Source organism: Eleutherodactylus coqui, chromosome 10 (assembly GCF_035609145.1).
Source record: "Eleutherodactylus coqui strain aEleCoq1 chromosome 10, aEleCoq1.hap1, whole genome shotgun sequence".
Classification (NCBI taxonomy): Eukaryota; Metazoa; Chordata; class Amphibia; order Anura; family Eleutherodactylidae; genus Eleutherodactylus; species Eleutherodactylus coqui.
The window spans coordinates 20,765,090-20,777,343 of NC_089846.1; the positions used below are offsets into that span (position 1 = coordinate 20,765,090).

The window sequence follows — 12,254 nt, forward strand, 5'->3', positions numbered from 1 at the left end:
TCTTCTTGGGTGTGATGCTACAGGGTTTCCACACCTGGATTTGGGGATTGCCTTTCATTGTTGATTGAAGATCCCCATAAGCTCTGTAAAGTTGCATGGGGCTGTTGGTGCACAGACATCTTCAGGTCTCTCCAGAGATGTTTAATTGGGTTCAAGCCAAGCCTCTGGCTGGGCCACTCAAGGACATTCACAAAGTTGCCCCTCCTCCGTTGTCTTGGCTGTGTACTTAAGAGTCATCGTCTTGTTGGGTGCTGAACCTTAAGCCCAGTCTGAGGTCCCTTGTGCTCTGGGTCAGGTCTTCATTAAGAATATCTCTGTACTTTGCTCCCTTCAGCTTTCCATCCACCCTGCCTGGTCTCCGCTCCCCCAGCATGATGTTGCCACCACCAGGCTTCTCTGTAGGGATGGTATTGGGCAGGTGACAAGCAGCGCCAGTTTCCTCCAGATAGAACACTTAGAATTGAGGTTCAATCTTGGTTTCATCAGACCAGAGAATCTTGTTTCTCACAATCTGAGGTCTTTCACATATTTTTTGGTAAACTCCAGGTGGCTTTCATGTCTTTTACTGAGGAGGCTTCTTTCTGCCTACTCTGCCATAAAGCCCAGATCGGTGGAGGCTGCAGTGATGGTTCACCTTCTGGAAGACTCTTCCATCTACACACAGGATCTTTGGAGCTCAGCCAGCGTGATCATTGGGTTCTTGGTCCCCTCTATTACCAAGACCCTTCTCCCCCAATTAGTTAGGGCTAGAGATGAGCGAGTATACTCACTAAGGCACATTACTCGAGCGAGTAGTGCCTTAGCCGAGTATTTCCCCGCTCGTCTCTAAAGATTCGGGGGCCGGAGCGGTTGACAGGTGAGTTGTGGCGGGGAGCAGGGGGGGAGCGGGGGTTGAGAGGGAGAGAGAGATCTCCCCTCCGTTCCTCCCCGCTCTACCCCGCCGCTCCCCGCCCCCCGAATCTTTAGAGACAAGCGGGGAGATACTCTGCTAAGGCACTACTCTCTCATCTCTAGTTAGGGCCCTTTTACACTAAATTATTATCGTTCCAAAGAACTTGTTGGATTGTGTGAATTTATAAACACGGCCAACTATTAAACGATGAACTATAATTGCTTCGCTTATCGTTCTTTTTATGCAGGCAAAAAAATAATCATTTGCTTGTTCACAACTAGCTGCATGTGAACAGCGATCTTTCAGTTGTTCACATTCATGGCTACAGTGAATGACCTAAAGATGAGTAAATTGTAAATATTTATCTGCCTGTACAAATTGACCGTACGAGCGAACTCTGTCATGGTTCACTCATATGAACGATTTATTGCTCTGTGTGCAAGGAGTCTTAATTTGGTGGTTCGTCTCTAGCAAGAGTTCTGGTTGTTCCAAACATCTTCCGTGTAAGAATTATGGAGGCCGCTATGTTTCTGGGAACTTTCAGTGCAACAGAAATTATTTTTGTAGTCTTCTCCAGATCTGTGCCTCCACACAATCCCAGATCTACAGGCAGTTCTTTCCTTGTGGCTTGGTTTTGGCTCTGATATGCATTGTGAGCTGTGAGACCTTATATAGACAGGGGGGCGTATTTTAAAATGATGTCCAATAAACTGAATTTATCACAAATGACCCAAATCAAGGTGAAGAAACATCTCAATGATGATCAAGAAAAATGGCAGGCCCCCAGAGCTAAATTTCAAAGTGCCATACCAAAGGGTGTGAATACTTATGTCAATGTAAGATGTTAGTTTTTCAATCTTTTTTTTTAATTTATGATGATTTCTAACATTCTGTTGTCACTTTGTCATTACGGGGTATTGAGTGCAGGAGCTCAAGGCCAGAATATAACAAAATGTAGAGCCTTGTGTGGCGCAGAGTGTTAGGGCACCAGAAATGCAGTCCTAAGCTCTCGCCCACGACCTGAAGGTTACAAGTTAAATCCCTGCTGGTTCAGGTAGCTGGCTCAAGGTTGACTCAGCCCTACATGCTTCCGAGGTCGGTAAAATGAGTACCCAGCTTGGTGGGGTGTAATAAATGAAAATTACCTGAAAGCGCTGCGGAATAAGTTGGCGCTATACAAATAACAAGATTTATTTTTTTGAAATTAACCCTTTCCAATCCACTGTCTGACGACATTATCATTTAAGGCTGTACAGCTCCGATGTTAGAAGACGTCCTTCAGGGTTCTCTTACTGTACATTGCCAGCCTCTCTGCTGTCGGAGCCTATCCAACGTGTCACCTCATGCAGTACTGGCTTTAGCCAGCAGATAGTGCCATCGTATAACTGCAGAAAAAGAGTAAGCCCTCTAGGAAAACCAGGATACAAATTGGATTGGAAAGGGTTAAAAAAAAAACTTCCCGTATTCAACATTCTGTTACCGTGTGTTGTGGCCGGACCATTCAGCTGGGTAACGCAGCCCGTGCCATGCTTGCCTGATTCCATAAACACTTCCGATCTAGTTTCAAACCTGCAATAAAATATTATAGGACATGACATGAGGCTCTTGTATTTATAGCATTACAGCAGAAGGTCAACCAATCGCAACACCGTTACTAAAAACTCAGATTGATACAAGAAAATGGTAGTAGTGAGTGATGCAGAGCAATCAGATTGGTCATGTCAGGTGTCTGATTTATACACGGCGGTTGCACCTGGCAGCCTCCCCGTCTGGCTCCGGGGCTCCGAGTATTGATAAATCCTCCCCTCTGATGCTTTCCAATAGGAATAATACGAATAATGCATTCCTGGTAAGACAGCATTAAGTCATGTTGTAATGTCATTGCTCTTGTTGATCCCTTTTCCTAAAGTGAATTTGGAAGCCGGGGCCGCGCGGCTGGATCCTCTCCAGGTAATTACTGGTAAAAGGTTGAACGCTTTTCTGCCCTGTTATCCAAATGGCATGTGAGTAATCAGCGAAAGCCCCGCAAGCTTTGAACTTGTTCTTTAAAGATTATATAGGCCTGATTAGATTGTTTAGGGGGTTTATTTCGGCACAATCTGATTACTTACACCCTATGTGGGATTTTTAGAACCTTTTTTTTTTTAGTCTTCATTTCTTAATTGGACCTAAAGACTTGTAAGGAGGCCTGCCAAGCCGTCTGGCCTAATTCTTTTTCAGTTTAGTCATTTCCACTGGTACTATTAATGCCCCTCTGTTTAGCGGGCGAACAGCTGGTTTATACAGAATGGCAGTATACGGATTAATGTTTTATATATACCTTTGTCCCTGGCCTGTCTCCTTTTTTCCTTTGTTTGCTAATGTTGCTGTGCCTATGGAAAGTAATTAATCGCAGGCTGGGCTCTGCAAACAGCTCCTGGAGGCCCTTTGGCATGTAAATAAAGATGATGGCATTTAACGCTTTATGCAAATAGTTTGCAAAATCTTTCAGTTGTTTGAAAGGTTATCTTTGCATGTAAATGGCCCTTAATTCATATTGACAATGCCTGCTAAGAAAGGTGATGGTGCAACTGGGTCCCCTATGGCCTTATTATAGATGCAAGGGCTCCTGTGCAAACTTTTTTTCTGTAGCCTCTTGTCGTCTTTTGTTAAACACTGCTATACACTATATGTTGTGGTACCCTCATGAGGTATCTAAATAATGCCACCATACAATGGCCGAATACCTAAGAAACATAGTAACCAAACAATGCACCATACAGTGCCCACATAAAAGAAGTACAGTATCCAAATAATATGGCCATACAGTGCTAAAGAAACATTGCCATACAGTGCCAAACTAATACCAAAGGGCCCAAATAACTGCTGTACAGTGCCCAAAAAAGGTTATGCCATACAGTACCCAAAAATACTCCAATACAGTGCTCAAGTAACAATGCCATACAGAGCCCAAATAAATATAATGACATACAGTGCCCAAATAAAAGTAGTGCCGCAGAGTGTCTAAAGAATACCATTGTACAGTGCCCAAATAACACTGCCAACCAGCACGCAAATAATACTGCCAAAAAGTGCTAAAAAAAACTGCCATATAGTGCCCAAATAATATCGTCAGAAAGTGCTCAAATAACACTGCCATACATTGTCCAAATAAAGGTATTGCCATACAGTGCCCAAATAATACCATAAAGTGCATAAATAATATTGCCATACAGTACACAAATAAAAGTAGTTACATACAGTGTCCAAATATATCTTCATATTATTCCCAACATTTCCATACAATGCCCAAATAAAGGTAGTGACATACAGTGCCCAAATAAAGGTAGTGAAATACAGTGCCCAAATTTTACTATAATATAGCTATACTGTGCTCAGATAATAGTGCTTACATACAGTGCCTAAAAAAAACACACCATACATTGCCCAAATAACATTGCCACACAGTGCCCAAATAAAAGCAGTAACATACACTGCCCAAATAACATTGCTACACTGTGCTCATATAATAGTGCTTATATATAGTGACTAAACAAAACCACCATACACTGCCCAAATAAAATAAGTAAGACACGGTATCCAAACAATACTGCCATAGAGCGCCCAAATAAAAGTACTGACATACAGTGCCTAAATCAAGAGACAGCTCACCTTCAGCAGCAGTCATGCCGCACTAGTGCAGTCCTGTTGAACCTTATGATTTCCAGTCTCTGTTTTGAGGTGTCAACTGCAGCAATGGCTGGAGTGCAGTTAGTTTAAGGACGGAAGGCCCAAATGCACAATGAAAGTGGTCTACCCTCATGGTGCACGCTCCTCAACAGAACGCCCTCCTTTATGTTCAGCCTAAAGCCCCACATCCCTTCCCATCAGACCCAGAATCAAGCACAATCATCCAGTTTACAGTCCATGCAGCAGTTTAGATTCCACATGAGGCCTGAAGAAAGACTTGGAACAAAATGCCCCCCAATAAGTGAGTGAGGGGCTATTCTGCGCTAAGATGCCTCCCATATATAGGCTTCACTGCAGTTGCATATTCTGCTTTTATGGTAGATGCTCCCCTGGTTGGAGGATTTAAGACCTTCTGGACTTACTGTTTCCCTATGGTTGCATTTTACAGAACTAGATGAGGTACAGACTGGGTGGTAAAGACCCCACTGACAATCATTCCTTCGACCACTTCCAAAAACCGGCCCCAGAACCTCTTCTCCGTGGTCCCATGGGCGACACTTCCATTGGGCTGGCGCTCTTGTATAGCAGCAATGTGTTATAGCCTGACGAAAGGGGCGAGACATCCCCGAAATCTTGCTTGCTGTAACATCATGCATTTATGTTAGCCATTACCCCTTTGCAATCCAATTTTGGATTCAGGGTTGCCTAGGAGGCTTTCTCTTTCTGCCATTATACAACAGCGCCGTCCGCTGGCTAGAGCCAGTACTGCGGTATGGGACATGCTGGAGAGGCCCCCAACAACAGAGTGGACAGTAATATACAGTAAGAATACCCTGCCGGACGTCTTCTGGCATCGAAACTGTACAGCCTTCAATCAGAATGTCTTGAGACGTCAGACAGTGGATTGGAAAGGGTTAAAAGGTATCATATCTACAACATTACTTGGGTTCTCACTCTGAGAAGAATCACACATCGCTCTACTGGCTAACACCGTACCAAACCAATTTTTTTTAGTTTTGTGTTATACTATTCATACTACTACAAAATTTAATATTCTAGCAGTGACATACGGTAACACGCCAAAAGTCATGGGACAGGAACTAATATTGTGCAGGACCCCCTCTAGCCTGGTGAACTGCAGCAACTTGACATGGCATCAATTCCACAACTGGACGGAAGACGTGTGGAGGGATTTTAAAGCGATTTGGACAGCCCCCCCACAGTTCTGCGGTATTTGTAGGTGCAGGGTCTCAGGTGTGAATGGACCCCCCCAGCATATACCATAAATGCTTGATTGCGCTCATGTTGGGTGAACGTGCAGGTCACATCATCTGTAAGAACTCTTTGGAATGCTCTTTGAATCATTTCTGGACAACTTGTGCCCGATGGCATGGTGCATTATCCTGCTGGAATATCCCATCACTGTGGGGGTACATGAAGTCCATGAAGGGCTGCCAATGACGTGTTTAGGCAGACCAGTGAACACAGCCCATGCAGTAGGAACTCACCCCACACCAGTATGGAGCCACTATCAGCCTGCACAGTGCCTTGTTGACAACTGGAGTCCATGGCTTCATGGGGTCTGCGCCACACATGAACCATACCATCAGCCCAAAACAATTAGTATTGTGACTAATTGGACCACACCACATGTTGCCAGTCCTCTAGGGTCCAGTTAAAACCTCACAAACCTAGGTGAGACACTGTGTCTGGTATCATGGTGGTAACAGAGGCATCTGGTGGGTCTTCTGCCCCCATATCTCATGGAAGGTAAAGAACGCTGCACGGACCTGGGGGATATGTGTGTGGGGTCTCCTGCACTGACCTGCAGGATATACGCGTGTGGGGTCTCCTGTGCTGACCTGCAAGATATACATGTATGGGGTCTCCTGCACTGACCTGCGGGATATGTGTGTGGGGTCTCCTGCACTGACCTGCGGGATATGTGTGTGTGGGGTCTCCTGCACCGCCCTTCGGGATACTGTGTGTGGGGTCTCCTGCACTAACCTGCGGGATATGTGTGTGCGGGTTCTCCTGCACTGACCTGCGGGATATGTGTGTAGGGTCTCCTGCACTGACCTGCGGGATATGTGTGCGGGGTCTCCTGCACTGATCTGCGGGAAATGTGTGTGGGGTCTGCTGTACTGACCTGCAGTATATATGTGTGTGGGGTCTCCTGCACTGACCTGCGGTATATATGTGTGGGGTCTCCTGCACTGACCTGTGGGATACATGTGTGGGGGTCTCCTGCACTGACCTGTGGGATATATGTGTGAGGGTCTCCTGCTCTTACCTGCAGTATATATGTGTGTAGGGTCTCCTGCACTGACCTGCGGTATATATGTGTGTGGGGTCTCCTGCACCGACCTGTGGGATATGTATGTGTGGGGTCTCCTGCACTGACCTGCGGTATATATGTGTGTGGGGTCTCCTGCACTGACCTGTGGGATATGTGTGTGGGGTCTCCTGCACTGACCTGTGGGATACGTGTGTGTGGGGGTCTCCTGCACTGACCTGTGGGATACATGTGTGGGGGGTCTTCTGCACTGACCTGCGGGATGTGTGTGTGTGGGGTCTCCTGCACTGACCTGCGGGATGTGTGTGTGTAGGGTCTCCTGCACTGACCTGTGGGATACATGTGTGGGGGTCTCCTGCACTGACCGGCGGGATATGTGTGTGTGGGGGTCTCCTGCACTGACCGGCGGGATATGTGTGTGTGGGGTCTCCTGCACTGACCTGCAGTATATATGTGTGTGGGGTCTCCTGCACTGACCTGCAGTATATATGTGTGGGGGTCTCCTGCCCTGACCTGCAGTATATATGTGTGTGGGGTCTTCTGCACTGAATGTCATCTCTTCTGGAGCCCCTATTCTGTTCACATGGACAAATCTACCTAAACGCCCTTGGTCGCGATCACTAAGCACCCGTGGGAGACCTCTGCGCTGCCCACTGTGGGTAGTGATGCCTTCTATGACATATTCCCGGTACACACATGACCCTGTGGCTCGAGGAATGTTAAATGCCCGCACAGCTTTAGAAATGGAACGACTCATCCGTCTGGCACCCACTATCATGCCTCTTTCCAACTCTGATAATTCACATCACCTTCCCATGAGCACGCTGGCCGGGGTTCATCCTCACTCACAAGAGAACACCTCACAACTTATACAGGTGCGGGCACTCCCAAATATCACCTGCGGTAACGCCACTTCATCATCAATATACATACCGCTATCCCATGACTTCTGGCATGTCACTGTTTACTACAAAAGCCCCATTTTGCAGAAGCGACTCCCCCCCCAAAAAAAAGCTACATGGTTACTGGAAAATCAAATCTCTAAACTTAGCAAAATGCAGAAACCATTTACAGCAGCCTGTATTCTGCGATTGGGTCACTCACAGGGGTTTTCGGACTGTATATGGCATATAGATCTACAGGATGCAATGGCATCCCTGGGTCGGGTCATCCAATATATAAATATCACATAAGGAAATTGCTCATAATTGCATTCTCTATTAGACTTTTTAAAGTTGCTATACTATAAAAAAAAAATAAAAAAAATTCCAAGGACACAAGTGGACCTGCGAGGCGGCATCTGTTTTACCGCTAATACGGCCCATGAAAGCACGCATGCAGAATGGCCTAATGACTGCAATCGGAGTGATGAGCGCCGGCTAGAACAATTACACTCTGACTCGCAGAATGATTTTTCTCCCTCTAATGGAGACAAGTACTCACTTAAGGGCCGCACAATCTGCCAGTTCTTAAGCAGCGCTGTATCCCAAAAGCGCTCACTCAGCAACATTTGACAATCAGGTGGCCAGACGTTGCTTTCTGAGCCACTGGGATAGAGTTAACTACTTCACTGCCAGCCAAGACGGTCCCACACTGTTCTGACTGGCATTGAAAAAATCTTTCACTTTTCCATTAAAGAGGAACTGCACCTTCATGTATCTTCTGGTTCGTCATATAGAACGGGCAGAAGACAACGTCACCTTAAAGACAAAGGCTGGGACCCCTTACTGTTTCGGAGAACAGGAAGCCACATGGTTCTACACAGGGCTCGGACCCCTTTGATGTTAAAGTGTAATTTTCGCTTAACTCTATTTTTTTAAATATGCAGAATAGGGGATTCTAAGCATTTTTGCAATAGGTTTTATTAGCCTATTCTGCATATTTTTTCTTCAAAACCCCTCTTCTGCTATGCAGCTAGGAGATTATGTCGCTAGGGAAATCTATACTCACCTCACTGCATAGCAGAACAGGCAGTAGAGGGCGCTCCAGCTGCGTCTGCATCTCTTCTCTATAGAACAGCTGCAGACACAAATGTTCCCATTGAACACTTGATTCCTAAAGGCTGCTTCATACACTTTATTGAGTTTTACATACAATTCCTGCTGGGTCCCACATCTAAACTTCAGCGTTGCTATTACTTTTTTGGCTGCTGTTCTTCCCTGGTGGTGCGCTGTGTATGGAGAAGCTGTTCTATGACGATAACTCCTCGCCGGAACCAATGCTGGTGAGGGAAGAAGCCATTCTATGCTGCAGATGGCTTCTTCATACACAGCGCTCGCTTTCTGCCGGACCCAATGCACTGTCAGCCCTGAGTACATCCGGTCCAGCAGGAAGCAGCGCTCTGTGAAAGGGAGAAGCTGTCTCATAGAATGGCTTCTCCATACACAGTGCGCTGCCTTGGAAAGAACATAGCTGGGGACAGATGTGCAGATGTGGGGCACAGCAGGAATTAGGTGTTTAAAACTCAATACAATTTATAAAAATGGGTTTACACGGGGCGGAAATGCTGAAGAACGTCCACAGCTGAAGTTCCGCTGCAAATTCTGCATCCAAATCAAAGTCGAAATCCACACCACTGACTAGAATTTTGACTCAAAATCAGCTGCAAACCGCAGGTGATTTCAGAAGATACAGCGCTCACCTCAGAAGTCTTTCAGGGCCTCCTTCACCCTATACTTCGTGTAGCGCTACTGATCAGGTGATGGCATTTCCGCATCGGTTGACAGCGACGCTGCGCTCAGTACAGGCCGCTGGGTACCAGGTGAAGAAACGCTAACAGATGAAGACTTCGGAGATGAGCTGTATTTTCTGGAATCAGCTGCCGGCGGATGATTTTGAGTCAAAATTCACACCAATAGTGCGGAATTTTCAGCGGAATTTCCGCTGCGGACATTGTGCAACATTTCTGCCTGTGTAAACATACCCTAAGGCAACCTGTATTAATAAGATGGTACATGGGAACAGTTGTGTCTGCAGCTCTTCCATAGAGAACAGTGTAGACCAGGGGCGTAACTATAGAGGGTGCAGGGGATGCGGTTGCACCCGGGCCCAGGAGCCTTAGGGGGCCCATAAGGCCTCTCCTCTCCATATAGGGAGCCCAGTACTATGAATAAAGCATTATAGTTGGGGGCCCTGTTATGAGTTTTGCATTGGGGCCCAGAAGCTTCAAGTTACGCCTCTGGTGCAGACATAGCTGGAGCGCCCTCTACTGCCTCTTCTCCTATGAATTGAGATGAATATGGATTTCCCTAGCAATCTATTCACCTAGCTGCACAGCAGAAGCATTGATTTGAAGGAAAATGTACAAAATAGGCTGAAAAAACATCTAAAAATGCTTAGAACTGCATATTCAGTACATTTAAATGACAGTTACACTTGAGGCAGCCATGCACATAAAATAAAAGGTACCTGAACCTGCTGATCTTGGCAGGGTTGGCTCAGGATCTCATGTGTACAGAGGTCTCCTGACTCTCCCTCACTCGTTAATGCAGAAGAGTGATTGAGCCGGTTGCCTGATCCTTTGTGCCTGCAGTCAATGATTGCTCCCTTTTTCTATATACAGAAATAAACCCGTGATCTGCCAGGTTTAGTGAACGCTTACGGTGAAGCCTGGAGGAATAGCCATTGGCCGATTTCAGAACTTCCGACACTTGTGATAAAGTTTCACTGAAACGAACGGGGCCGTATCCCAAGATTGTCATCAGTGATGCAAGCGCTTCAGCCCCGCTGACCTCCATACAGATGAAATCTCTGCGCAGTGCTAAATGGTTCCATGCCGTATTCGGACATTCGGTGAGAATCTCTTCTGATGTGTCCAGCACCGATGACCAGACCTCGTAGGAAGTCATTCAAATTACCGGATTTTCCCATCTAATGTGGATTTACACCAAAACTGCCCCGCGGAAAGCTTATCGTGTGATTTTATGGGCCAGGGGCTCAAACAAAGTGGCTGTTCGGTGTATGAGGAATTCTCCTTTACCCCCTTCCAATCCAATTTGTATCCTGGTTTTCCTAGGGGGCTTACTCTTTTTCTGCCGTTATACAATGGCGCTATCTGCTGGCTAAAGCCAGTACTGCATGAGGTGATACGTTGGATAGGCTCCAACAGCAGAGAGGCTGGCAATATATAGTAAGAGAACCCCGATGGGCGTCTTCCAACGTCGGAGCTGTACAGCCTTAAATCATAATGTCTTCAGAGGTCAGACAGTGGATTGGAAAGGGTTAATAAAGTAGGAGAACAAGTTCTTTGGAAGTGATCCTGCAGTGAGAACAGTACGGGGGCGGATGATCCTTTTAGGTTATGTATACAAACATTGCAGTCTGCCAGGGCGACACTCTAGTTCCGTCAGCTGTGGTTTAATCAAACAACGGCGCAGACACTTTGCAGCCTGCAGAATTCGCTTTAGCGCTTTGTCATTGATGTCCGTAAAGCTACTGGCTTGTACTAAAATGAACTTGGTACCGATGAGACGAGGCCGGGAACTTACCAATGCTTTTCACTTTCTTGTCTGCAACTGTAATGGTTCCCTTGCTTTTCAGAAGAACTAGTTTGGAGCCCGGGACCCTGTAAGAAAAACATCTCTTAGTCTTCTCTCTGGAATACAGATGCTTAATAGCAGCCATAATGGTAGCCATTAGAATGCACATAGGGAAGAAGCCCCTGACGATGGGAGACAAGTCTGAAAGGTTGTAGATAGAGTCTATGATCCTGTTGCTGATGTGCCACGCCGCACTCACTATCGTGTTTCCCCGAAAATAAGACAGTGTCTTATATTCGTTTTTGTTCAAAAAGGTTTAACTTTTTTACATGTATAGCTGCCTGGACACTATTTAAATTGACTTTTTTAATTAAAGGGGTTGTCCCGCGCCGAAACGGGTTTTTTTTTTTTCAACCCCCCCCCCCGTTCGGCGCGAGACAACCCCGATGCAGGGACGTACAGAAAGCTCACCGGAGCGCTTACCTTAATCCCCGCGCTCCGGTGACTTCTATACTTACCTGTGAAGATGTCCGCCGGGATCCTCTGCCTCCGTGGACCGCAGCTCTTCTGTGCGGTCCACTGCCGATTCCAGCCTCCTGATTGGCTGGAATCGGCACGTGACGGGGCGGAGCTACACGGAGCCCCATAGAGAACAGGAGAAGACCTGGACTGCGCAAGCGCGGCTAATTTGGCCATCGGAGGGCGAAAATTAGTCGGCACCATGGAGACGAGGACGCCAGCAACGGAGCAGGTAAGTATAAAACTTTTTATAACTTCTGTATGGCTCATAATTAATGCACAATGTACATTACAAAGTGCATTAATATGGCCATACAGAAGTGTATAGACCCACTTGCTGCCGCGGGACAACCCCTTTAACTGTTAACAGGGCTTAATTTTGGAGTAGGGCTTCTATTTC

The 12,254-nt window shown here is 46.4% G+C and overlaps 1 protein-coding gene across 2 annotated transcripts in view; it reads right to left on the reverse strand.

Annotated features, from left to right (window-relative positions):
* The window catches only part of CCDC187 (coiled-coil domain containing 187), a 90,530-nt gene that overhangs the window by 31,679 nt on the left and 46,597 nt on the right, over window positions 1-12,254 (reverse strand). For both annotated transcript variants that reach the window (XM_066580508.1, XM_066580507.1), the window contains exons 16-17: window positions 11,345-11,421; window positions 2,373-2,461 (exon numbers count right to left, since the gene is read on the reverse strand). In XM_066580508.1, the coding sequence (XP_066436605.1) occupies window positions 2,373-2,461; window positions 11,345-11,421 (166 nt within the window). The remainder of the gene's footprint in view (window positions 1-2,372; window positions 2,462-11,344; window positions 11,422-12,254) is intronic.